The sequence below is a fragment of the Eulemur rufifrons genome, chromosome 14 (assembly GCF_041146395.1).
Source record: "Eulemur rufifrons isolate Redbay chromosome 14, OSU_ERuf_1, whole genome shotgun sequence".
Taxonomy (NCBI): domain Eukaryota; kingdom Metazoa; phylum Chordata; class Mammalia; order Primates; family Lemuridae; genus Eulemur; species Eulemur rufifrons.
In genome coordinates this window covers 9766450-9793789 of record NC_090996.1, presented here as the reverse complement: position 1 = coordinate 9793789, position 27340 = coordinate 9766450, and the positions used below count along the sequence as shown (strand labels likewise).

Sequence of the window (27340 nt, the reverse complement as noted above, 5' to 3'; positions counted from 1 at the left end):
CCCACAGAATGTGGGTGGCAGCTGACTCCAGGGTCCGGGGGAAAGCGAGGGCCGAGGCTAGTCAGGGCGCCGCGCTGCTGCTCGCATCGGTTCTGAGCAGCCGCTTCTTCCCTTGCTCGGCAGGGGTGGGGGTGGGGGTGCACAACGGGCCAACAGCCCTCCCCAGCACCACCCCCCCAGGAAGTCATTAGCCCCATTGCCACAGGGCTTAGAGATCCTCTCTAATACAGGCTGCTGGGGAAAAGGGGAAGATAATGTGTCTCACCCCTCCCCACTGAGAAGAAGTGAAACTAACACAAAGGGTGGGCAAAGGTCCATTTTATTGCCTTACAGCCACGGTGGCAGTGACAAGGAGGGTGGCAGCATGGCCAGGCGCAGGAGGCAGCCAAGGCAGAGCAGCACAGCAGAATAACCACAGCTGGGGAAAGTGGTCAAGCAGCAGCTGTCCCCTTTGCCCACCTGGGCCCTCCTCTGCCCACAGCTTGGATTCCATCCCCAGCAGACCCTGGCTGTCAATATTTTCCTAGCAGTTGTCCCTTGTCCAGCGAAAAGTTCAAGCTAACACCATTACACAGAGTGAGGTTCTGGGGCATGCTCTGGACTTGGGCCACCTGGGTTCTCTCCCTGGGAGATTCCCAGCTGCTGTGAGTGACTTAGAAGTCACTTTGATCTTTCTGAGCCTATTTCCTCCCTCTGCCTTGGATGTGGGGATCTGGTGTTGGAGAAAGCGCTGTGCAAATGCAGCTGTTACTACTTGCATTTAAATAGAAGACTCTCAAAGTCCAAAAAGCATAAATGATCCAGAAGAAGGGAGCGGTGTCCAGCAATACTGAGAGGTAGGGTTCCAGTCGCACTAGAAGGCAGCCTGGTTGGAACCAGGAGACAGCCCCCATGCCAGGCCGAGGGACCGCCCCTCCACTGCACCAAACTCTCCAGCCAGAGCCCCCCGGTGAGTTGGGGGCCTGGGGGAGGAGCCCTGCCAAATAGCAAGGGCATGCAAAGTTGGAGGAAGCCCCAGTCAGAGGGGCAGACTCAGGAGAGTGCCTCACCAAGGTAACCAGTGGGCCAAATGGGGGAGCATTATAAATACATTTTCTTTATGGGGTCTGTCTCCACATTGCACACTGGGCCAGCGATGAGGAGGTCACGGGGAAGGGGGACAGAGGGGCAGGAGAATGGGCACCGAGGAGCTGAGTCAGGGAGCTCCGGGGAGGAGGACGAGGAGAGGGGTACAGAGAGAAGCGGGGAGAGGACACCGATCTGGAGGCACCGGAGGCTGAGGGGACAGTGAGAAGAGCGCAAGGCCGACTTTGAGGGCTTTAGAAAGGGCGGGAGAAAGGAAAGACACACGGATCTCGGGGCCGCGCTTGGGGCCAGGGCTGTGCACACACTTCTGCTCGCTTCCACCCACAAGGGGGCAGGAAGGGCAGGGTTCACTCCAGGCCGGGGCAATGACAGGGTAGGACTCGGCAGTCTGCGAACAGACCAATTCTTTGAAAGCGGAGAGGGTGGATAACAGCAGCTCGGACTCCCCCAAATCCAGCGGTTCAGGTCAGGGCGTTTGGGGACACTAGAGGCAAGATGGCAGAGGTGAAGAGAAAAGGCAAGGTGAGGGACCCGTAGGGGTAGGGGTAGGAATCTGAGCCGACTTCCAAGGGGGCGGAGCTTCGAAATGGCAGGGGCGGGGCTGACAGGATCAGCGCGAGAGGGCGGGTGTAAAGTGCTGCCTCTCTCCGCTCTGAGGCCTCAGATGTCGGCCTCCAGCAGGTACTGTTCAGTGTAACCCTTGACCAGCTCTAGCCCCAGGCCGACCTGGCAGAAGTCAGCCAGCTGTGACCACAGCTGGGGCGCCAGGAAGAGCTGGCACATGACGTTGAGGCCGGCTAGGCGCGGGGCCTGGCGCTGCAGGTGCCACAGCAGCTGGCTCTGCACCTGCGCGCCGTCGCTGCCGAAGGCGTCGACGTTGAGGTAGCGCCAAGTGCCGTCGCCGCCATGCGGGATAGGGAAGGGGCGCGTGCACAGCGTGAGCACGCGCGGGCGCGCGCGGCTGTCCACGCACCACTCCAGGCCCTTGGACGCCAGCAGGCGCAGGTTGCTCTCACTTGGCCGGTAGGGCTGCCAGTCCTGAATGATGGTCCCACCCGGAAGCACGTCGCGCTGCACGGAGGGCGACAGCAAGAGGCGTGCCACGTCGCCGCCTGCCTCGGACACAGCCTCGGTGGGCAGTGGCGAGAAGGTGCCGGAGGTCCGCAGCGCTGCCAGCCGCGCGCCCAGCCCAGCCAGTAGCGCGGAGGCGTTGAATCGGACCAAAAGGATGCCCTGCGGGGGGCACGAGTGAGCGCGGGGCGAGCGCGGGAGGGCTGGCCCCTCGGGAGGACCGACAATGAGGGGCCCGGGCCAAGTGGGGTATGAAAAAGTCTGGGTTTCGAGCGCAGAAGGGAGGCACCAAGGACAAGGACTCAGAATATCTGGATTCCCAAGGAGAGGTGGGATCAGCGTGGAGTAGCCAGGGAAGGGATGTGGGTCCCTGGGTCTCCGAGGGAGTGAAAGCGAGGGAGAGGGAAGACAATGGCTCAGATTAGGATACTTGGGTCCCCGAAGAGAGGCAGGATCGTAGGAGAGGCAGGATCACAGAAGTTGGGATATAAGGACTGAGGGAGGGTTTCAGGCTGGGAGTCGGGGGTGACTTTCCCTGGGCAAAAGGGTATGGATAATGACTGGGAGACCCAGGGCAAGGCTCACGGGCCGCTCCACTCCGTAGAGCCAGGAGAGAAGCAAGCCCGTGTTCGGGTGGGCATGGGGAGGGCCGCCCGTCTATGCCCCGGCGGAGAGGCCTAGCCTTCCGAACTACCTTGACCTTCTCACCTGCTTGGTGATTAGGCGGTATTTCTTCAGCTCCCGGGGGCCCAGCTGGTCGTCCCGGGTGAGCCGTGCCACCTTGACCCCCGGGTGCTGTCGCTTGACCAGCTGCGAGCAGAAGCGCTGCAGCAGCCCCGCCACGCCCTTGCCGCGCTCCCAGGGCGCCAAGCGCAGCCCCTCCACCAGCGCCGTCTCCCCCGCGTCGATCACGTTCACCGACTCCAGCGCGATCTGCGGACCGAGGCCGTTAGGAGGCCCGCTCCCCGCCTCCGCCCCTGCCAGGGCTGCCGGCTCGTGGGGCTTGCCTCTTCCCACACGCTGAGCGCTCCGTCGTCACCGCCTGGGCGCCAGGCCAGGCCTGCGGCGGCCCCGGGAACTCTCCTCAGCACTTGGGGCTCGGATTCCAGAGCCGGCAAAACAGTCATTCGCCGGGGCCTCTTCCATCTCTTGAGATGCTCCAGCTCCTGGTGCAACAGTCCCTGACCGCTCGCCACGCCCCTTTCTTGGGCCCCACCCCCAGAACATTGCCACGCCCCCTGGCACCTACCGCTGCGCTACCTCTGAGTTCCTCCCCAGCCCCACGCTGCGCTCGCCCTGCTCCCGGCTTCCAGACCCTCTTGGTGCGAGTTCCCAGGTCCGGGTCCTAGCCTAGCTGCTGCCACCTCTAACCTACCCCCTCTTGCCTACTCCCCTCTTTTTGTGCTCTTGCCCCCAGAAACTCCTCGAATGGATCCTCAGACTTCGAAGCTCTCACCAGTTCCTCCAGGTCCTCCGCGTCCGCAGTCACCCACCTCACCCTCACTGACCTAGCCCCTGGATCTGTACGCCTACACTGTGGTCCCAAAGCAGACTCTATTTCCTCAGCAGCCGAACGATGCCTGGGGAGAGGCCCGCCCCCTCGGCTCCCTAAGATCCACGCACCCGAACGTGGCTTTCCCCTTTTCACCTGGGCCCGCCCCCGGCTCACCACTCCTCCGTTGCGCTTGGCCAGCACCACTGTGCGGTCGGGATCCTGGAGCCAGCTGTGGTAGCGGCTGGGAAGGTAGTCGAGGCCACCGTAGATGCCCCCCGAAATGGCCAGCACCTCCTCAAACTCCCGTTCTGTGGCCACCACGAAGTCCAATGGCTCGGCCTCAGCCTCAGGCCCTGATTCAGACCTGGGCTTGGCCCCTGAGGACTCGCCCTTGACCTCAGGCCCTAAGTCGACCCGCAGAGGCTCAGCCTCAGCCTCAAGCCCTCTGGACTTGGCCCCTGCCTCTCCTGGCCGGGTCTCGGAGCTCGGCTCTGAATCTCGTGCAGCCTCCGTTTCTGGCTTAGGGACCTCCGCGGTGGCTGCGCCACAGCCTGCATCCAGCTTCATTACCCTGCAGAAAAGAGAGAATCCAGCAGCTGGATCAGAGCCCCTTTTTCTCACATCTGGCTCCCTACACACAAGCAGTGCCAACAGCCCCTCCCTGCACAAACACCCTTTCTTTTCGGCTCTTCACACAGACCCTGGGAGTAGAGGGCTCCTAGCTCCACCCTCTTCCCACCAGCTCCCAGAAATCCCAACCTGCCTGCTCTACCTCCACCAGTCACAAACTCAGGCGCCCCAGTGAACTCCCCAGGGATTAGTCCCAGACCTCCTCCATGCCCAGCCAGCAACCAGCGCCCAAAGGACAGAAGGCCCTTGGGGTGGTAAAAAATTGAGGAAAACTCCTTCAAGGGCCCCATCATCTCTCTAAGATCTCTGCATGGACAACATGAGAAAAAAACTCCCACTTCTCACCATCACCACTCTGCCTACAGGGGTTCCCCAGGGAAGAGCAGGCAATTCAACACCCCTCCCCACTCCCTGCTTTCCTGCCACTGCCGGGTATCAACCTGGGGCAAAGGGAGTGAGATGTAGACCCCAAATCTCCTCAAATTGCTGCCTCAGTTTCCCCCAACTTCCTGACATACATATGCAAATATAAGCAAAGGGAGTGAGCAGATGGACAGCTCCATTAGAAAATGTCAAGCTATTCCCAGGCCAATCCAAACCCCCTTTTCTTCCTCTTGCTGGAGTTTATTCCCTGCCTTCCCCACAGGGAGATTTGGGTTCCACTCCAGGATAATTTTTGAAAAGGGCTCACTGGAGCTCCAGCAAAACCAAAGAGAAAAACCCCTAACCAAGTCCTGAAAACTCCTATTTCCAGATCTGTCTCTGCCAGACCAACCAAATGAACCAATCACAGCCCATTCCTCTCGATTTCAGTCAATTTCAATGCTCATTTCAGATAACCTACATTAAGCCTCATTAACCAACATCCCAGGGGCACACAGACCAACTACTCTGTGAAGGGTCATACTGGGCTTGGCTGAAGGGTTTTTTCTTGTTGTTGTTTGTTTGTTTCATTTTGTTTCACAAAAACATGACTTAGGTTTGGAGGAAGGTTGATCAGCAGTGGCACCAAGGGGTGGTTTGGGAATGGTTTCAGCTTCCATGCCATAATCATAGCTTACATAAATACAGCATACCTGCTATACGAACAAAGCTTCAAAACGAGAGTTCTATCTCCCTCTTTCTTTTCTGACTCTTTCTAATCTGATTCCAACACCTAAGGCTCTCCCAGCTAAATCCAGGTGAGATATAACAGCAGAGGGGAGGGAAAGCCAGGCTCAGAGGATTTTAAAACCCCTCCTGGGGCCATTAGCACCATCAGGTTCAACCCATTCCTTTCACAGTAAGGAAACTGAGGCTCTGAGAGGTTAAAAACCTTCCCCAAGGTGACTCAGCTTGGACACAGCCAGGCTAAAAGTTGTTTCCTGGCTCCCAGGCCAGTGGGGAAGACCTCTTTTTGGTGTAGCTGGATCTCCAAAGTATGTAGAGCAAGAAGAGGACTTACTGGGTCCTTAATAGGAGCCAAACGTCCTAGCCAGGCTAAGCTGACACAGGACCAGAGATGGGACTGCTAGGGAACCCCCACTGCTGGGCCCACACTTTCAGCAATCCCTGTGTCAACACTCAGACCTACACAGACCCCAACCCTCAGTCCAGGCAAAGCACCAGACCCCTTGCAGCAGGTCCTGAGGATGAAGGGTCCCAGAGATGAGCAGGTTAGCTCCTGGCTCCCGTTGCATCTCCAGGCAACCTGAACCAGCTGTTCATGGGTCCTGGGAAAATACAAGCTGGTGGTTGGGTAGTGACTAGGAACACCCCACTGCCCACAAAGGGGATGGACAAAGTGTGAGCAACCTGTAGACTGGAACCAATTCAAGCCATTAGGCTCCAGTTTCTCTCCCTTGCTTTCAGGACAGCCAGACTATTTCCAAATAGTATTTCTACATCTCAGATAAGGTTGTTTGTGGATGGAGGATGGGAAGTAGGGGTGTGGGGGGATTGGGGAGTTCCCAGGGTCACAGAGAAGAAGGAAGAATTTTCCAGTTCATCCCCCATCTTTTCTTCCTGGGCACTCCCTCTAACTCTGTTCCTTTTGGGGGGTCACAAACAAAGCTTCCAAGGTTCTTAAGCCTTGGGGGAGGCGAGTAGTGGGAACAAAGTAGATTGGGGTTCCAGGCCAACCGAAGCTGTGGGCTGGCCCCCAACCCTCGCTCCACACTGTGGCCATTTCCCACCCTCCAGTACAGCACCCTCCAGCCAGGCTCCGTGGAACTATAACTCCCATAAGGTGTCTAGGCAGAGGTAGAGGCAGCCGGAGCCTCCAGGGCACTGTGGGAGATGTAGTTCAGGCATCTTATGGCCCAAGCTCCAGCAAGAGGGGCAGCATATCCCCACATCCTTGGGGCCATTCTTTTAATCTCATAAATATGAATGATCACTCTGGGGAGGGGGTCATCAGAGGCACAGCTGGGCATGCTGAGAGCCCGCCACCTCCACCCCGCTCCCACCGCACCCCACACACCTGAAATATTGACGCCCTTGAGGCCGGAGGCTTCTCTGAACCGGGGGAGGGAAGAGAGGGAGGAGAGGGAGGGAAGGGAGCAGGGACGCGGAGAGGCGGAGACAAAGAAGGCAGCTACACAAAGCGCCCGAAGATGAGAGCGAAAGGGACAGGAACGGAGGCGGAGAGGAGACAAAGGCGCCAGGGAGATGCGGGGCCGCAGGAGATGAGCGAGGGGAGAGGGTGGAGGCACAGACACCGAATCACAGACATGACACCTCGTGACTCCGGGCCCAGCAGATGCCAAAAAAATCCTACAGCGCACCCCTCCCCAGGGGGACCATAAATAGAAAGCAGCATGACACACCCCCTTTTCCTGGTGGGGGGAGAAAAGGGGTCACGGGGAGGAGAAAGTCAGAAAAGAGGCTGGAAGAGAACACCTCGAAAACAGCAACAGGGGAGACGAGACCAAGTGGGGCGGGCTGGAAGGCCCCGGGAGCAGAGGCAGGAAGGGAGGAAGATGGCCCAGCGGTCGGGGAAGGCGGGTGGCCCAGAGGGCCACACAGTGGAGAGAGGGGCTTTACTGGAGGGTCTTTCCTGGTGAGGGTCTTCCCTCCGCCCCATTCCTGGAGTGGGGGCTTGGGAGGCAGCAGGCGGGTGGAGATTCCGAAGGCAGCTGTCTACTTGGCAAGGGTGCCCCTGGGCACCGGACCCTAGGGACAGGTGCGGGCGAAATGGCGACAGAGGTGGAGGGGAGAGATGACAGGAAAGCGCCTCTGGACACCTGGGGTGAAGTCTCGGTCTCAGTTATCTAGGTCAAGGGACACGAAGGGTCGGGCAGCAGGGGGCGCAGCCGCTCTCTTACCGGGGGGCTGGGGGGGGGGGGGGAGGCGGTCTCCTGCTGCCACCATCGCACCGCGGAGGAGCATGCCAGCCCCTCGCCCCCGGGCCCTGCGGGGCTTCCTACCCCTACCTCGCCGGAGCCGGAGCGGGAGCCGGAGCCAGGCCGGGATGCTGAGAGGCGGAGCCGGCGCAGACAGCCAGCCGTGCCGAGATGGGGGTCCCTTAGGAGCCCCGAGTGTCAAAGGAGGATGACGCGCGGGGCCCGGGCAGCGCCATCGGGTCCCGACTCGGACTTCGAACGCCAGCCTGGGGCCAGCGTCGCAGCCCAGTTCGCTACCCGGGCCCGGGTGCCCAGCGGATTCCGGGCCGGGCAGCGCTTGCGGTTCCCGCGGCGTCGCTCCAGCGCGGCCCCGGCGGCGGCTCCGAGGGGCGGAGACCCCAGCGACGCGGGAGAAACCCGGGACGGATTCGGAGCGGACTCGAGTCCGGCTGGGGGCTGGCGGCGAGGGTGGGGGGGTGCCCCAGGCAGGGGGGTGCCCCAGGCGGCGCGGCCCTGCTGGCGGGAGCAGCTGAGTGGCCAAAGAGACTGCTGCGCCTTGTCCGGCTGGGGAGCGGGACTGGGAGTGGGGGTGTCTCGGGTTTTGGTGGAGGGAGGGGGGGGGTTGCCGGTTTAGTTATCGCGCCACCCTCCCCAGCACCTCTCTTTTCGTTCCGGGAGTCCCCACCACCCCGAAGTCCCTCTGCTCCAGGGGCCACACCCTCAACGGAATCCCCTCTCTCCGATTCCTACCGCTAGAGAAGTAAGAACGTCTGGAAATGGGACTCGGAGCCCCAGAGCTGCGTCTGAGAAACTGACAGAGGAAATCGGAAACCTGAGAAGTCTGGCGACTGGAAGAGACACCAAGAGACAGAAGCTGAGAGGCCGAAAGGAGCGGAGCTGGGCGAAGACGTCTCAGTCTTCCCAACATTGCGTGGGGTCCCTGAGCAGCCTCGTCTCCGGAGTGCCAGGGCCCCTCAGCCTACAATCACCTGTGTTATGTCCCTGGCTGGCAGGTATCAAGGCCTCCGCCGGGCAGCACGCAGGAAAGACTTCCAAGTACACCGCGTGTACCTGAGCACATGCACACACTAGGTTCTGCACCCCCTGCTAACCCAAGTGGGTGGGAGGAAGAGGGAAGCGTGGACCTGGGACCCGAGCGGGTACAGCGCTGCCTCTGACCCTAATAAGCTGGTGGCCCAGGCTTTTAACTCCTGCAGGGCTCCCTGCTCCACCCATAAAGTAAGATAAGAACACCTGCAGATCTACGATGTAAGGAGCAGGGAAAGTGATGCACAAAGCCCTTTAGTAACTGCAAAGTCCTCTCAGATGCAGGGAATGTTAAGGTCTCCTGAGGTCTGCTGGACCTCCTCTCTCCAGGGGCGACCCAGCTCTCATGCTCGCCCCCACCAGCCCCCAAGTTCATCGCTCACCTATCTTATTTCATTTTTGTGCTTTCCAGGATGGTAACTCCATGCGTAACCTGGTAAACTGATCCCATTGGATGTGCTAATGGAATAAGATGGGGGATCACCTTCTTGGACTCTCGCTCACACAGCCACACCAAAGATTAAAGGGATGAGAATCAGGACACGGAATTCCAGGCCCGGGTAGGCCAAAAAGTAACTGACAAGTCATTCAACCTTTTTTTTTTTTTTTTTTATAGGACTTCCCATCTCTAATATCTGAAAGTGGTAACACGCTGCGCATCTCACAAAACTGCAGTTAAGGTGGCATATGTTCCATTGTGGGAAAGCACTTCAAAAAGTTAAAGATTTCAAGGAAAAAGTCACTAGTGGCCAAAGGGAGACGCAATCATATGCTAGTCCCGCCCCTTTCACTAGAAGCCCCACCTCCTGCCACCAGAAACTCTTTGATTGGTCTAACACTCACTCATTGCCAGTCCCTATAGCCAATCAAAATGGGAGGTTTCCCAAAGTTCCCATCCTCCTCACGTCCAAGCCACTCAGAAGCAACATGTCAGCGTAAGTCCCACCTCCAGGAGGCTCACTGGGGCAATCGCAAGCCACCTTGTTCCAATCTCTTATTCTCAGACATCTAGGATAGCCCACATCCCTCCCACCAAGATTCCGCGGGAGGATAGGGGATGGGGACAGTGGCGGTGAGGCGTTAAAAGGTGGCTTTAACTTCTTGGCTGCCCCTCGCAGCAAGAGAGAACAAGTGGTTTCAGCATCCTACGTACTGGGAGGATGGAGGGAGGCGGGCCACTGTGCTGTGACATCAGCCAAGGCCGCGGGGCTGGGGGCAGGGTACGGGGAGGGGGCGGTTGGGGGAGAGACATGTGGCCGTGGGGTTGGGGGGAGAGACACCGGCCAAGTGGAGAGCCCCCGCTCGGCAGGCCTGGGTTTCAGGGCCACCTCTGCCCACTACTGGCGGTGAGGCGTTGTGAACCACAGAACCACTCAGAATGTTTACAAAGCACTTTGGCTTAATCCCGACAACACTGTAGGGTCGGTGGGATTATTTGGTCACTCACAGATGAGGAAAGTCATTGTGAGAGGGTGATGGGCTAGCTCCCACAGCTGGCACGGGGTCCTAGCACTGCAAACTCAGATCCCACTGCTCACTCACCCCTCACAGGGCAAATGAGACAAACCGTGTGAAAGCACTTTGCAGATGGTAAAGCACCAAGCCAGTGTCAGTGCTACTAATAATGTCATTTCCTTGCTCTAAATTTTGTGAATGCCCTCTGGTACGCTTACCTTTGGGTCCCCACGTGTTGGTGATGGATTGTTCATTTGGGCCTTTTATTTGGGAAAGTCTGTTATTTGTACCCTCTCTGGGCCAGGTATGCTTTACTGGTATAGCTGGTCCCTGTCATTTCGGTTTGGACCACGCTCTCCTAGGAAGCCCTCCCGGCCCCCCACTTCCTCTCCCACTGCCCACCCACTCCCTACAGTCCCAAAGATCTCTGCATCCCAGGTGACCAGATTTTTGGATTTGATGATTTCCTCTCCAACTCCTGTTTTCCTTCCCCAGCTGTGAGATGACTGAGTCTTCTGCCATCCCCTTTATCAGTCCCCATCCAGTGACCTGTCTATCTGGGCAATTCCCCAATCTATGAATCAAGTGTTGACTTTCCAGGCTGTCTCCGGCGATCTGTGGATGAGAGCAGTAAAATAAAAGATGTGAAAGCTCTACAGGAACTGAGCTGGATGCCTCATGAGTTACAACCTTCACAACCAGCTCATTCTGCAGATAAGAAGACCAAAGATCAAAGGGTTAAAAAAATTGGCCCAAAGTCACAGAGCCAGCGATTGCCTCAGAGGCTTACTCAGAATTACAGCACTTAAAAGAATCATTCGGATCATCCCAGAAGGCCGGGTGCCACAGATGCCACACACCCACCGGGGGGTCATGAAGTCATGGTTTCCGTATCTGCGAAGAGGACATAACACCTAACTTCCAGTGAGGATTGCATAAGATAATGTATGTCAAGTGCCTGGCATAGCATTTCTGGCACAGAAATTCAGTTAATGGTAGGAATTATTATCTGGCCAAGTGGAGGAGTAATTCGCAAGTGGGGTGCATTACCGTTTGTACATTGGAATTCAGCCATACCTGAAGCTTCTCGTTTATTCTGCAGTCAGGATGGTCAGAACTCTAGGAACACCCATGGGACCTTCTGGAATCAGCTGAAAGAAAGATGGAAAACCATTGAGCTTGACCATGACCTCTTTTGGAACAGGAATGATGTCATAGTTATCTTTATGCATCTATGTACAACTATGTACTTAGTTCAGTACAATTATGTACAACTAAGTACAACTATGTACTTAGTTCAGTTCTTCGCACATAGTAGGTGCTCAATGAGCATGTTGAATGAATGCCTCCAATCTATTTCTGCAGTTGGGGACAGTGACGTTATTATCTCAGGTTGAGTAGAGGTAAAATCAAACTCCTGGTATCCTGACCCCAAACCAATATGCAGCCCAGCTTTACACTGTATTTCTACAGGTAAAGTGTGACTATATGGCTGGAATATACCTGAAATTTCACATCTTCTCTCCCCAAATCAATAGGTTGCTCTCTCCAGTTCACACAAACCAACACTGGCTACAATGTTTATTCATTTATTCAGCAAGCATTAGTGTCATCTTCCACAGACCTGGGTGATTCCATTTCTGCCCACAAGTAGTTCAATCTAGCCAGCCACAAAAAATACTATTTTATTGTGGAGAAAATTTAACATACAAAAAAGTAGAGAGAACACGTATTTCCAAGCATCAAGTCGTACACAATAAATATATGCAATTTTTATCTGTCCATTGAGATCATCAATTAATTAAATTTTTAAAAATTTAATTAAATCTTGGGATGCCCCAAGAACTCATCATCAGCTTCAACAATGATCAACTCCTGCCTAATTACTGTTTCATCCATACAGCAAGCTACTTCCCACCTCTCCTGATATTTTAAAACAAATTTTAGACATCCTGTCATTTTCACTGGTAAATATCTCTGTATGTATCTCTAAAAGCAAAGAATGCTATAAAAAATATAGCCACAATATCATTACCCTGCCTAAACTAATTGATAATTCCTTAATATTATCAAGCATATGTTCAAATACCTCATAAATGCCATTTTAAAGAAATTGTTTCTTTCGATCGGGATCCAAATGAGTCTAAACATTGGGATGGGTTGAGGTGAGTAGCCAGCCTCCAAGAAGGCCCAACATCCTACCTCCTGTGTTCACACCCTTGTGCTATTCCCTCCCACGTTGTACCAGGGTTGGTCTGTGTGACCAATAGCATAGGGAGATGTGAAGTTCTGTTGCTTCTAAAACAAAAGACTGCAGCTTTTGTTTAGACATCCCTCCCTGTGTCTATCTGTCTGTCTGTCTGTCTCTCTGGCTCTATGCCCTATTGTGAGTAACTCAGCCCCGTGGAGCGACCCATCAGACAAAGAACGAGGAGGAACTGGGACCTGCCAACAACCACACCAGTGAAGTGGATCCCTCAACCCGAGTTGAGCCCCGAGAAATGGCAAACCCAGTCAACAGCTTGAATGCAACCTCAGAACCGAGGCCAACATCCCCAGCTAAGCCCCTCCCAATCCTTGACCTTCGGAAACTGTGTGATACTAAATGTTTGTTTTAAGCTGCTAGGTTTGGGGGTAACTTGTTATGCAGTAACAGGTAAGTGATACAGTTGGCATGTATTTTAGGTTTGTTTTCATCTAGAGGTTTCCTCTCCATCTCTCTCTCTTTTTGCAACTTACCTGTTGAAGACATGAGATTGTTTACCCTGCAAATTTTCCTGCCATCTGGATTTTGCTGGTTACATCTCCTTGATGTTTAACACACTCCTCTCTTTTCTGTTTGTCCTGTGGCCCGGTGATTGGATCTATCCACCCTGCCTGAGGTGGTACCATTAGCTACACGTAGCTATGGAGCACCAGAAATGTGACTGGTACAACTGAGGACATGGATTTTTTATCTAAGGGAATGTTTCTTCTTTTTGTATTTTTTTATTTTAGTAGATTTAGGGGGTACAAGTTGAATTCCATTATAGGTATATGTCACACAGTGGTGAAGTCTGGGCTTTTGGTGCACCCATCACTCGAGCAGTGTACATTGTACTCCACAGGTGACTGTTCAACACTTACCCCCTCCCGTGCTCCCCCGGGGTGAGTCTCCGATGTCCGTTATACCACTCTGTGTGCCCTTGTGCAGCTTAGCCCACACTTATAGGCAAGAGCATGCAGCATTTGTTTTTCTGCTCCTGAGTTACTTCACTTAGGATAATGGCCTCCAGTTCCATTCAAGTTGCTGCAAAACACATTATTTCAGTCTTTCTCAGTGATGAGTAGTATTCCATGGTGTGTGTATATACATATATATTAATATATATACACACATCACATTTTCTTTATCCACTCATCAGTTGAAGGGGACTTAGGTCGATTCCATTTTCTTTTTTTTTGAGACAGGATCTCACTCTGTCGCCTGGGCTACAGTGCAGTTGTGTCATCACAGCTCACTGCAACCTCAGACTCCTGGGCTCAGGTGATCTGCCTGCCTCAGCCTTGGGACTACAGGTGTGCACCACCACGCCTACTAATTTTTTTATTTTTTGTAGAGACAGGGTCTCACTCTTGCTCAGGCTGGTCTGGAACTCCTGGCCTCAAGCAATCCTCCTGCTTCAGTGCCCCAAAATGTTAGGATTAAAGGTGTGAGCCACCGCACCAGGCCTAATTCCATATCTTTGTGATTGTGGATTGTGCCGCATAAGTTAATTTTAATTAATTCAAATTTTAAACATGGATAATTGATTCAGTTATTGGAAAACTTGAGAATTTTCAGAACAACTTTTTCTTTTTTCTTTTCTTTTTTGAGACAGAGTCTCACTCTGTTGCCCAGGCTAGAGTGCCATGGCATCAGCCTAGCTCACAGCAACCTCAAACACCTGGGCTCAAGCGATCCTCCTGCCTCAGCCTCACAAGTAGCTGGGACTACAGGCATGCACCACCATGCCCGGCTAATTTTTCCTACATTTTTTTTAGTTGTCCATCTTATTTATTTATTTATTTATTTTTTGTGACAGAGTCTCACTCTGTTGCCCAGGCTAGAGTGCCGTGGCATCAGCCTAGCTCACAGCAACCTCAAACTCCTGGGCTTAAGCAATCCTTCTGCCTCAGCCTCACAAGTAGCTGGGACTACAGGCATGCACCACCATGCCCGGCTAATTTTTCTATATATATATTTTTAGCTGTCCATATAATTTCTTTCTACTTTTAGTAGAGACGAGGTCTCATTCTTGCTTAGGCTGGTCTCGAACTCCTGAGCTCAAATGATCCACCCGCCTTGGCCTCCCAGAGTGCTAGGATTACAGGCGTGAGCCACTGCACCCGGCAGACCAACTTTTTCAATTGTGAAACTCTTTTTGCGACTGTGAATTTTATGAACTATAAATATGTCTTGCTGTGGTCTGCATCCATATGCCCCCACCCCCAAATTCATGTTGAAATCTTTACTCCCAAGGTGATGGTATTTGGGAGGTGGGGCCTTTGGGAGGTGATTAGGTCACGGGGACAAAGCCCTTATCATGGAATTAGTGCCTTTGTGGAAAAAACAACTGTTTTTCCTCTGCTGTCACACCACAACACAATGAACACAGAAGACTTTTGCTACGAAACTCGTGGGGGGTTTCCCACATACAACAAGCAAGCAATCAGTTCTGCTTCGGACACCAGCCGGGTGTCCTCCTACCCAGTTCAATTCTGAGGCTATCTACCTGGAGATAGCCTCAGACCCCACAGGTTGAGGGCCCAGTCCCACAAGACTGCCCCCCACTTTCAATGCCAATTGCAAGCTCAAGGTTGTTTTACACTGTGCTTCTCAGCAACCAACTGTAAATCAGGGTCCCACTACCCCGCTTGGGCTCCATTAATTTGCTAGAGTGGCTCACAGAACTCAGGGAAACACATTTATTTACCAGTTTATCACAAAGGATATTGCAAAGGATACAGATGAAGAGACGTGTAAGGCAAGGCACATGGCAAGGGGCTCGAAGCTTCCATGCCCTCCTTGGGTGCAGCACCCTCCAGGCACCTCCACGTGTTCAGCCGACCAGAAGCTCTCCGAACCCAGTCCTCTTGGCCCTTTTATGGAGACATCATGGGATAGGCATGACTGAAGCATGGGCAGCCGTGTCGAAATATGATTAGACAAAAAGGGTATAATCTAGTATTAATGGACCGAGTGGGGAGACCCAGCAAGGCCTGTCTGTTCAGATTCTTCTTGGCCTCTGGATGCAGCAATCCTTCCTCCCAGGTATGTGGCAGGACACCTTCTGAGATGGGGGTCTTATGACCTAAAATCAGACAAAGTAGGTCAGAGAGTTTCTTTATAGCCAGCTCCAAGACAGAAAGGCAGGGGAAGATTAGAGTATATTTTTAGTTTCTATGGCCTGCCTTGGGGAGCAAAGGGAGCAGGCGAGAGGAGGGCAGGAGAAGGGCAGGGAGAGAGAGATGCTGTTTTCTGAAGCCTGCTTCTGAGGCCTGAATCCACCCAACGTTATCACAAAAGACCGCCTTTCACTTTTACTGCTCTGAAGCTGTTCTGAAGCTGCTTCAGGAACCAAGGACAAAAGGCCAAATATATTCGCAAGAGATATGTTTGTTGTTTTAGTCACTTAGGAAAGAACAAGGGTTATAGGAATTATAAGCCAGGAACTGTGGGTGAAAACATATATGTATATGCATATTTATATGCACATTTCATAATATCACAGTGTTCTTATAAACAAAGTCTGAGAGGGAGCCCTCCAAAGCCCCTGCATATGAGGTTAGAGTGAGACAATGGCTGTCTATGAAGAAGGGGGCCCTTATCAGACACTGATTCTGCTGGTGCTTGATCTTGGACCTACAAGATTCCAGAAGTGTGAGGAATAAATTTTGTTGTTTGTAAGCTACCCAGTTCATGGTATTCTGTTATATCAGCCTTAACAAACGAAGACATGGATCAAGTATTTCCAATGAATATTTAGCCTCTAAACTGAAATATGTTGCCAATGCTAGATATGATCTGGATTTCAAAGACTTAGTCCCCCCCCAAAAGAATGTAATATATCTCATTACTATTTTGATATTTATTACATGTTGAAATATTTTAGATATATTGGGCTAAGTAAAGCATATTATTAGAATTAATTCTATGTGTTTCCTTTTACTTTTCAAAAAGTGGTTAGGGCTGGGCGCGGTGGCTCACGCCTGTAATCCTAGCACTATGGGAGGCCGAGGCGGGAGGATCACTCGAGGTCAGGAGATCGAGGCCAGCCTGAGCAAGAGCGAGACCCTGTCTCTACTAAAAATAGAAAGAAATGATCTGAACAGCTAAAAATATATATAGAAAAATTAGCCGGGCATGGTGGCGCATGCCTGTAGTCCCAGCTACTCAGAAGGCTGAGGCAGGAGGATCGCTTGAGCCCAGGAGTTTGAGGTTGCTGTGAGCTAGGCTGATGCCATAGCACTCTAGCCTGGGCAAGAGTGAGACTCTGTCTCAAAAAAAAAAAAAAAAAAAGAAAAGAAAAGAAAAGAAAAGAAAGTGGTTACTAGAAAAGTTTAAATTATACATGTGGTTCACATTAAATTTCTTGCTAAGAGTTAGCTTCCACTTTTTGGGAAAGATTTTCATAGATGGTGTTGCGTTCTTCCATCAGAGGCCCAAATCTGGTTGTCTTGTTGGAATCTTACCAGATACTACAGGTTGTAAAATGGTGATATTCTTATTGTTTCATTCTGTTTTTTGTTTCTTTTGTTTTTTTGAGACAGGGTCTCGCTCTGTCACCCTGGCTAGAGTGCAGCAGCACGATCCTAGCTCACAGCAACCTCAAACTCCTGGGCTTAAGGGATCCTTCTGCCTCAGCCTCCCAAGTAGCTGGGACTACAGGTGGGTGCCACAACACCTGGCTAATTTTTGTCATTTTTGTAGAGATGGGGTCTCGCTATATTGCTCGGGCTGGTCTCAAACTCCTGGCTACAAGTGATCCTCTGTTCTTGGCCTCCCAAAGTGCTGGGATTGCAAGTGTGAACCACTGCACCCAGGTTGAACTGAGTCTTTAAAATTCCCTTCCAGATCATGAAGAGGGACAGGGTCCTTCAGGCAGGAGGAAACAGCCTGAACAAAACTCAGGGCTGAGAAACATCCTGCTTTGCAAGAACAAGCAGTTCTGGGTTGCCTGAACTGGGTGGGGCTGCACCACCTTGGACCTGTCGTGTAGGCAGAGGCCGGCCAGCTCTGGGAAGGTTTCAGGCAGGAGAGGGACGGATTTGCCTTGTGAGTGGGGACCGCCCTCTGGCGGCCACATGGAGGACGGCAGGGCAAGAACAAGCCCTGCAAGGAGGTGACCGGCTGAGCTCACAAACGCTTCTTTAGTTCATGTATTTATAAATTTGATTCTTCTAGACTGCAAGGAGAAATCACACAGTGTTGGGACTAGAAACTCAGTACCCTTTGGGACAGTCTAGACTCTAGTGACCCACCTGCTTTCTGCACGCCTGGTACTTGCATTTCCCTGGAGAGAAGAGCCTATGGGGAACGTTTGCTACCAGGCAACATGGAGCATTCTTGTTCTAATTTACCCAAAAAGCACCTCTCGGTGTAGCCCCCAGGTACATGCTGTAAGGCTGGTGGTGGGCACCCCTCCCCTCCCTAATGATAAAAAGAAAAAGCCCACGAGACCTGCCGAGAACAATGCCTGCTAGGCCCAACTGAGTTAAAAGAATAACCACACCTGGATGGTTACCATGACAAGGGTCTCGGTTCCTGGAGTCTGTCACGGTCCCTGGAGTCCACCCATACCACCAGCCCCTCCTATTTCTCCATACCTGCCCTAAAACTGCAACAGAAAATTCCTTGCTCTCCCCGCCATAAATCTTTCCGCCAAAGAAACCCCCACCCCCAGCCCTAAAAACATATATAAGCCCACTCAGACTTCTGGGCAGGGGGACTTCTCTGGTCCCTCTCTGTGGGACTGTGAAGCTCGCCCGGGTCCCTCTCTTGGGAGTCATCACCCCCACCCGGGAGCGCTCCAATAAAACCTCTTTACTTATCCCTTTCAACTCTGCTTGTCTTTCTTTCTCTGGCGCCGCTCATTCAAAAACCTTACACATGCAAACAGTACCTTTGTGTGAATTAGAAAAAACACTTGTTATGGGTTGATTTATGTGGCCCCAAAAGATATGTTGACATCCTAACCCACAGCACCTGTGAACGTCATGTTATTTGGAAGCAGAGTCTTTGCAGATATTATCAAGTTAATGTGGTTATGTTGAATTAAGGCAGGTCCTAATCCAGTGTGACCAGTGCGCTATAAGAAGAGGGAAATTTGGGCCAGGTGTGGTGGCTGACAGCTATAATCCCAACACGCTGGGAGCCGAGATGGGAAGATTACTTGAGGCCAGAAAGAGAGAAATCCGGACACAGACACCACAGGAGGAACGCTACGTGTTAACAGAGGCAAAGATTGGAGTGATGTATGAGCCAGGCTCAGCCCAGTGGACAGGCTGACTGCCACCCTGAGGGATTTAGTTCCAAGTTGGAATCCTGATGACAGCAGCTGCCAGCCAGTGGCTGGGTGATGTGCACTTGGTTCCTGCTGTGCCCCTCAGAAGCCCTTCCTGACAATTCAGTTTGGCATCTCAGCCCAGCAGGGTATGCCCTGGTGCTGACACTGTGGCCTGGGGCTGGGGGAGACTGGTGGAAGCTGTGTGACATAGACCTGGCATCTCACTCTTTATTCTTCTCCACCTGGGCTCCAGCCCTGTAGACCAAGTCCCATCTAACACAACTGCCTGACAAGGAAGGGCTAGGAAAACAGATGACAAGAGGAGATGGGGACCAGAGGACTGTCACCCTTGGCTGGGCTGGGATCTGAGCATGGATGCAGGGGAGGCTTGGGGAGGCTCAGGGGGGTGGGGGAGTCAGGGCAGGGCTCCCGACACCTGTAGCCTCCTCCCAGCCTGGGCTGGCTTCCTGGAGAGATGGCATTCTCAGAAGAAGGCTAACAGTATGGGGACAGGCCACAGACAACCCTGTCACAGTGGACAGGAAGGATGCCAAGCTGGCATGACCAACAGGGAAGTAGTGCTCATCGGCTGAAGCGGACCCTGGTGGGTGGTGGCCTGGGGGAGCCACACCTGTGGCCCTCCGGGGGTGTCATTCCCAACACCCTCTGCCCCGGAGTCTTTCCAATCCTTGGCAGTCACAGAGCCCATTTTCCTTGGCACATCTCATTCCCGCTTCCCACACGGGGACACCAAGTCTGCCCTGGGGACGGAGCCTGATCTTCACCTTTCTGCTTCCTGCCCTGGCCTCTCCCCACACCCCAGTGGTCTTTCTACCTCAAGGATGACTCCTCCTTCCCTTTCTTCCTCTCTCAACTCCCACCAAACCTGGCCCTTTCCTGATAAACTTACCCAACTGGCTTTGCAGGGACCGGAGCCGTCTTTACCTAATTTGAGCATTTCTCTGCCTCCTGGGCCAAGCCCGTTCCTCCAGGAAACACCCTGGCTCCCAGTACCCCTCTCCCGCCTCGGGCCAAGCCCTCCCCACGCGCCTCACCCATGACTTGGGTTTCAGACGGAGGCCTGACGGGTGATGAAAACCCTTCCAGCCTCCCCCAGTCCCACGCCAAGGCCCCATTACTCACAGGGAGAAGAGGAGGGGCAGGGCCCTGGAGGAAGGTCCCCAGGATCTAATCCCCACAGCCCCCAGCCCTCGGGGGCCAGTTCTCACTTGAAGTTGATGCCCCTGCCCCTTAGGGAAGGAACCCAGAGAAAAACATTCCCGATGCCAACACTGAAATTTACACCAAGCTGAGGTACGGAGGTGCAATAAATAGGCCTTGCACCTCAAAGGGGGCCAGAGCGGGCCACAGGCAGCACATTCGAGGCGAATGGCTGAGAAGTGACTCTCGAGCCTCTCACCCATGACAAGGATCAGAGTTTGTACATGGAGGAGAGGGTGTGCAGAAAGGCTTTCAGAGTGCTGTGAGCCCCACCCCCAAAGGGCAAGTCTTCTCACAACGAGATCAGTGACAAGAGCTTGATGCTTCCCCAGTGTTTGGGGAAGGTGTCCACCAGAGAAATCTAGCGGCCGACTATGGCTGGCTGGATGCCCCCACGGCAGGAAAGAAGGAAGGACAAGTGGCCACGGTGGGGCCTGAACTCCAAGAGCACCCAGGCCAAGGAGGTTCATGGCTGGAGCTGGGTTTTCCATCCCTCGGAGCCTAGAATAATGGGATTCCTGCGGAGAAGACCTGTGTGGAGAGCATGGGCAGAGCCCAAGGCCGGAGGATGAGGCAGAGAAAGCTCAGAAGCTGCCAAAAGGGCCTTACAGGGAAACCCGTGAGGTATCTGTGAATGTCCCCAGGAAGAAGAGAGATCAGTTTTGGCAATCTGAAGTCCCAGAGAACACCACGTTCTTGTGACAGCCTTGTTTAACTAGAACTTTCTGGCACTCTTCCCCTATCTCTGCCCCACACTCCTAGCCCAAAGTGTTAGTAACAGCAGCTAGTGCGGGAGGAGTAGGGAAGAGGTCAGTCCTACCCTTGCATACTCTACCTTCCCCAACCCCCGCTCCCAGGCCAAGTAGGTAGCCCACCCTTGCCAGTGAGGGGAAAATTCCTGTCCTCGGATAAAGACTGCAGCGTTGATCACCACCGGAACTGAACATGCTACGCACCAACTTGATGGAGAACCTATTACCTGAGATAAGTCATGGGACTGCTCGGGTTTTCATCCAAGGACAAGGGAAAATTCTTCTACTGAATATATATATATATATATATATATATTTTTTTTTTTTTTTTGAGACAATGTCTTGCTTTGTCACCCGGGCTAGGTGCAGAGGCATCACCATAGCTCACTGCAATCTCAAACTCCTGGGCTCAAGTAATGCTCCTGCCTCAGCCTCCCGAGTAGCTGGGACTACAGGTGCATGCTACCACATCTAGTTCATTTTTCTATTTTTAGCAGACATGGGATTTCACTCTTGCTCAGGCTGGTCTCAAACTCCTGGCCTCAAGCAATCCTTCTGCCTCAGCCTCCCAGAGTGCTAGGATTACAGGTGTGAGCCACCTCGCCCAGCCTCTAAACCCTTAAGTCTTAATTCATTTAATCTTTACAACAGTCCACAGTGCTGAGCTGAATGCCAGGTTTGAAGTATGTTATAACTCCGGTAAAATAAGTCCTTGGTCATTAGTTCCCTCAGCCCCAGGGACCCACAGAGGATGGGGAGGGCGTGCAGAGTGCGCTGTACCCTTGACTCTATCTTTTCTCCACCGAGGACCTGTCCACCCTCCCTCCTGTTATGTGCCCTTGACCGAGCCCCCCTTTTGCTCACTAATCCGCCCTCTACTCTAACTTCTTTTACCCCTGAATCCTGCTCGCTCTTCACAGCCTGCCCCTCCACCAATCCTCCCTCCCAACTCTGTCCTGGTGCCCGACAGCTTTCAGCTAAGCAGATGCCTTTATTTACAGCCAGAGAAGAGGCAGAGGGGAGAGGCTTGTCCACGGTCGTGCCACATGCGGAGCTGAGTCTCTACCTAATCTAAGGCAGAAGCTCTGTAGCACATGAGGCTGGGCGTGGATTAGGCCTGGACTAGCTCGCTTCCGGAACTTGCTTTTATTGGAGGCATGGAGCACATCAGTAGGTGGAGGTCTCAGCACCCTGGGTCGGGGGCTCAGGGCCTAGATGAAAGTGAGGTGAGTAGAAGCAGGGATGCCACAGCTTTCCTTGTGCTCCTCAAACAGCTGCTCCAGAGCCTTCAAGTAGATGGCGTGATAGTGGTCAACTTCGTCCGTGGTGGGGTGGAGGCGCCGGGGCACAGGGATGGGGCGGCCCACTGCAGAGAGAGGGAGACACAGGTGAGCGAGGGGTCTTCGCTGTCCACAGAGCGGCTGGCGGCCTCCCCCCGCAGGTGGGCACTCACCCACGGTGGTTATGGGCACAGCGAAGGGCAGCAGCCCCCAGGAGCTGGACAGGAGACTGCGGCCCCAGAAGATGCAAGGAGAAAAGCCCAGGAGCTTCTTAAAGATGACCTGGCAGCGATACTGCCAGGAGTCCTCGGCAAAAGCCTTGAGTCTGAAGATGTCATTCTCCCCGAAGGAGTACACGGGCAGCAGGGAGGCCCTGGGAAGGGTGGCGAGAGAGAAGAGGGGTGCTCGGGCTGCCGGACTGTCCCCACAGCGGGCACCGCACGAGGCTGCGAGTCCCTCCCCAGCCCTCATGAGGCCACGTCCCAGGGCCTTTCAAAGCACATGACTGTGGCTACAAAGAAAGATCTAGAGGAAGGGACTCACATTTCTTGAGAAACAATTGTGTAGTGGGCCTTCACATACTCACTTTCTCATTCAGTTTTTATAACTACAACACGGTGCCTAGTTGGTATTAGCCCTCTTCACCGGTAAAGAGACAAGTCCAAGGTCTTGCCTCTGAAATAAGGTCAGAAAGAGAATCCAGGGCTTCTGAGCCCAAGGACCCTGCCATCGGCACGACGGCCCTGCCCCTGCCTCGCTCGGGGTGGGAGGGAGCCCGGGTAACAGGGGCACAGTGCTTGGCTCAGAGCGAGATGCTCAGGGCTGCCGTGAGCCTCTAGGTGTAGGACACAGTGCTTGGCTCTGGGGACATAGTCCCCCCTACAGGGACCCAGATGTCTAGGGACGGAGAGAGAGTGTAGACCCACAGAGAACCGACAGTTCCAGCAGAGCTGTGGGTTCCCACCAGCAGGCCCTGCGTGCCCACTCACCCGTGCCTCAGCGCCAGGCGCACAAAGCCCTTGCGTTCCCGGAGCGTGAGGCAGTGCTGCCCTGGGACCGAATACAGGGCCTCGTGGGCACCCCCTATTACAATGATCACGGCCTGCCCGAGCTGGGGCTGGGACAGGATAAAGTCCAGGCTCTGGCGGTTCACGGGACACATTCCTGTGGGCCAGAGTAGGTGGGAAACAGTCAGCACCCCCTCCGCAGGCCCCTGGCCCCTCGCCCTTAGCATAGGACAGGTGAACCCTGCATCCTGTTCCTCCCAAACCCCCACCCAATCCCCATGTCAGAGCCCGACAGTGAAGCCACGCACGGATGCCTGCTGTGAGCCTGGCTGATGTTCAGGCCAGGTCCCTGTACTGGGGGGTGGAGAGGGGGTGTCCTAGTGAGTGGGGGGAACAATCGCCCCGTTCAGCTGGAGGCTCACCATAGCTCATGATGTACTCTCGGTAGACTGGAAGGTAGAAGAGGGTACTTAGTCCAGTTAGCCGGAACCGAAGCCCTGGGAAGTGCTTGGAGAAGGCATTGCTCTCCGTGGAGAAATTGCAGAAAATCCCGGTGGCCATGATCCCATGTGGGTGACTGCCCACCACGTAGTTCTGGTCGGGGGGCAGCTCTGCTGTTTTCACCAGCTTCAGGGTGTCGGGCAGGATGAGCGGAGGGAGGCACAGAAGGAAAGACACCAGATGAAAAGAGCTGCCCTGCTCCGCAACAGACTCCAGAGTTCAAGGTCCTAGGACGGTCCTCTCTTGGACCCATCCACCCCTGGGCCACTGCCTCAGCTTATGTGCTCAGGTTCCAGGACACAGAAGGGGGAGAGCAGTGCGGGAGGTAGGGGAGGGCGGAGGCAGTCAAAGGACCCATCACCTTGATAGGATAATAATCTCTTAGGTGCTTCCAAATTGTCAAGTTCTTCATCCAGTCAAAACACCTTCCACCTGCGGGCAAAGTCAGAGGGTGTGAGAATCCCTGGAGGTAACCGCCTCCTGCCACCTGCCATTTCTCTTTACCTGGGCCCGTGTCCACAGCTCACCTTGGTTAGGTGTGTCCCAGTCCAGGTAGAGCCACACAAGGTAGAGAAGAGAGATTGACCAGAGTGAGGTGAAGAGGAGAAAGATGATGAGAAGAGAAAAGAAAAGGCCTGAGTGAAAGATGAGAAAAGAATGAATTTGCTTCTGAAACAGTCATTCCACCCAGCCACTCCCCTCCCTTCCACCCCCACTGACCATCCCTCCATCCCCTCTGGCCCTCTTGGGTGGTCCCTTGGCCTTCAGGCATCCAGGCCAGCTGCCCAGCCATCCTCCCTTGGGACCCTTCTCCCCTGGCAGACCCAAGGCACCCACGCCTCTCCCCTTCTCACCCATGAAGAGGAAAGTTAACACAAATTGGTAGGCAGCTATTCTTTCCAGACACTGCTTCCATAGGGTTTTCGAGGTGACAGAAGGTGGCGAGGCTGCAGAGACTTCCATTCCAATACCTCCCCTCTGCCAGCAGGACTCCAGAGAACAGACAAGGAAGGTGAGGGTGTGGGGAAGGGCCTGGGAAGATTTCTGGCCAGAGAGAGCAGCGCCTGTGGCCTGGCAGGGTGGCAGATGGTCTCCCAGAATGCTGCGTGTGGGGGTAAGTGTCCGCTTTGTGAGTATCAGGATCTGGAGCCCCAGGTGTCTCCAGGCTACTTCTCAGACTGGCCTTGAACTTCCTCAGTCAGTAAATAGGTCTGGGCAGGCCATGGGCGGGACTGGGAGGGGGCGAAGGGAATGTTGCAAGGGGCGGCCCAGGGAATGAACAAAAGGCAGCTAGCCAGCCCGTCCACTTCCACGGGGTTCCAGGCGCTGGGGCCAGGAGTCTAGCTGAGACTGTTGCATCTGCAATGTGTCTAGCGTGCGCCCAACCGGTTTGCAGACCTCCAGGAGTGACAGAGCCACCTGGGAGCCACCCACCGGGGCTATGTGGCCCCTGGCCTCACAGCGCACCCGAGGCGCCTCCGCCATGCATAAACACACAAACGCCTCTGGTCGGTTTCCCGCCTTTAATTTCACTCTCCCACCCGCAGCCACGGAGGGGACAGGGTGGGGCACGGTGGTGGCGGTGAGCCTAGCCAGGAGGTGCCTGTTGGCTGGGACGCCGCAGCGCGCCTTGTGCTCCTCGAACAGCCGCGTGAGCCGCTCCACGTAGCGCGCGTGCAGCGCGTCCACCTGGGCCCGGCTGGGCCGCGGGCTTCGCCGCAAGGCAATCGCGGCCCTCACTGCGGGCGGAACGGGGGCGGGGGCTGGCCTCTGGCCTCCACCGCCCGCCGCGGCGATCGCTGGGGACAGAGTTCAGGGGACGGTGAGGGGCGGGCCGGGCTCGCCGATGGTGTGGACCGGCGAGCAGAAGGGCAGCGGCAGCCCCCGACGGCCGTGGAACCGCGGCAGCGCCACGCTCAGCTGCGGCTGCAGCGCTTCCTGCGCCCTCGGCAACCACGATCCGGCGGGTTCGGGAACTGCTGGGGGAGCTAGTTTCCCCCGGGGAGCAGCCGCGGCTGACTCCTGGCTGACTCCTGGCCAGGGGGCGCCGCGCTCCTCCCCCGCCCCGCCACCCGCCCGTGCCTCACCCGTGTTCCAGCGCCAGTTTCACGAAACCCCTCTGATTCCAGATCTGCAAGCTCAGCGCTCCGGGTTTTGCCTCCAGCGCCTCCAAGGGCCCTCCCACGGCCAGGATGGCCACCTGGTCGCCCCAGGCCTGGACAGCAGATAGGCAGCCCTGGCCTTGTCAGAGGAGACCAAACCTGGGGAGAGGGCAGAGGCTGGGGGACCCGATGCCTGGGTCTTGGAGAGAAGACAGGGTGGGGGTGGGGGGACACTGGGAAGTTGCAGCCTGGGCCCAGAAGCCCCCAGACAGGAGTGTGTGGTGGGAGGCTACCTCCTCCTCACCGCTTGACATGATATAGTCCTGGAAGAGAGGAAGGTGGAATCAACAGGGCAGCATGAGCAGGTGCGGCCGCAGACCCGGGAAGAGGCGGGAGAAGCCTGTGGCCTCTGTGCAGAAGCTGCTGAAGGCCCCCAAGCACAGGACCCCGTGAGGGTGGAAGCCGAAGAGGTAGTTCTGGTTTAATCCAGCTCTGCGGTTTTAACCAGCTGGGGAGCAGAAGGCAGGCACCCTGGCCCACCTGTGAGATTGATGAGGAGCCCCAGCCCCACCCAGCCAACGGTGCCCCGTGCCCGGCGCCCTCACCGAGTTGGGGAAGCAGTCACAGAAATGTCTCTACACCACCCAGCTGTGGACCCAAGCAGAGCTGTGGCCTCCAGCCCTGGCTGTGTCCCTGTCTTGGTAGAGCCAGACCAGGTAGAGGACCACCAGGGTCCAGGCCTGGCTTAGGAATTCAAGGAGCAAGCCTGCCAGGCACACCTGGGCTGGAAGATGGGGAATGAGCCCGAGAACCTGGGTGCTTAAGCCCGAGCCTCCCCTCTTTCCCCACTTCCCTAGTTCCATGGCATTTGGGTCCTTCCATTCCACCTGCTTCCTAGATTCCTTCAAGGACCCCAGAGATCCCAACACCTCCTCCCTTGGGGTAATGGGGAAGCAGAGCGCCAGGTGCTGGGGCCCACCTGGATCCTCAGGCTTGGGGACTCACCAAGCCCCAAGAAGGAGAAGACCCATTGCAGCACAGCGGACACTTGTAGACCCTGGTGGAGGCTGGTGGAGGCCATCATACTGTGTGTGGCAGTCACACAGAGGACACCTCCAGCTTTTAAGTACCCCCTCTTTTGGCCCACCCCACTGGCCCTGACCCTTGGCCCTGGCACCACCCCCATTCCTACCTCCTTTGCTGCCCTGCACACTGGAGCCACGGGAGCTGGGAAGGATGGGTTCATGGCAATCTGAGTCCACAGGGCTGTGATCAATGGGCCCAAACCAGGGGTGTGGCCAGGAGCCTGGGGGAAGGTGTTTGAACTTTGTGGAGGTCAGGGCCCTGGGCCTCCTGAGGGGCCAGGCGAATGGAAGTCTGGGACAGCGGGAGGTGGCCCCAGCGAGTGGGTGTACCACAAAAGGCAGGGCTCCCCACACAAGTGAGAAAGCTTGAAAACCCCTCAGTCACCGGGGCCTGGCCTCCGAGGTCCAAGCCTGCGGGAGCAGCTCAGGCCTCTGCGGGAGGACACCTTGCCAAGAGGAGTTTTCTCCTGTCCCTGCTCAGCGACTGCCATCCACAGGGCATGTGACAAAGGCGGTGGGGGTATGGATTTAAGTCTGGCCAGAAAGATGCTCCATCCAAATGGAAAGGCAGCCCAGCCAGGCAACAAGGCAGGCTTCCCAAAGGAGGCTTGCCCTGGAGGCTGGGCGGCAGGGAGGGAGAAGGGGACTCTAGCAGTGGATGGCGAGATGCCTGGGGGGACAGCTGAGAGAGAAATTCAGAGTTCAGTGTGAGGCTGGGGAGGCCAAGCCAGAGTGGCAAGACTTGCTGCCCCCAGGG

General features: G+C 54.9%; 3 protein-coding genes across 3 annotated transcripts; all 3 read right to left on the bottom strand.

Moving 5' to 3' along the window:
- Positions 1-1746: 1746 nt before the first annotated feature.
- NAT16 (N-acetyltransferase 16 (putative)) lies at positions 1747-4219 on the bottom strand. Its single transcript, XM_069487030.1, has 4 exons — positions 4082-4219; positions 3827-4021; positions 2866-3090; positions 1747-2319 (listed from the first exon to the last, which is right to left on the bottom strand). Exons 1-4 carry the CDS (start codon positions 4217-4219, stop codon positions 1747-1749), a joined length of 1131 nt encoding a protein of 376 aa, XP_069343131.1.
- Positions 4220-21819: 17600 nt separating this feature from the next.
- On the bottom strand, positions 21820-24359 carry MOGAT3 (monoacylglycerol O-acyltransferase 3). Its single transcript, XM_069486753.1, has 7 exons — positions 24251-24359; positions 23924-24031; positions 23758-23828; positions 23318-23522; positions 22878-23052; positions 22062-22261; positions 21820-21974 (listed from the first exon to the last, which is right to left on the bottom strand). Exons 1-7 carry the CDS (start codon positions 24357-24359, stop codon positions 21820-21822), a joined length of 1023 nt encoding a protein of 340 aa, XP_069342854.1.
- Positions 24360-24686: 327 nt separating this feature from the next.
- Positions 24687-26579, bottom strand: LOC138394597 (putative diacylglycerol O-acyltransferase 2-like protein DGAT2L7P). The gene is given in 7 exon segments (XM_069486751.1): positions 24687-25135; positions 25241-25384; positions 25473-25586; positions 25589-25675; positions 25803-25990; positions 26138-26282; positions 26504-26579. Coding segments are annotated over 7 exon segments (1203 nt in total).
- Positions 26580-27340: the final 761 nt, after the last annotated feature.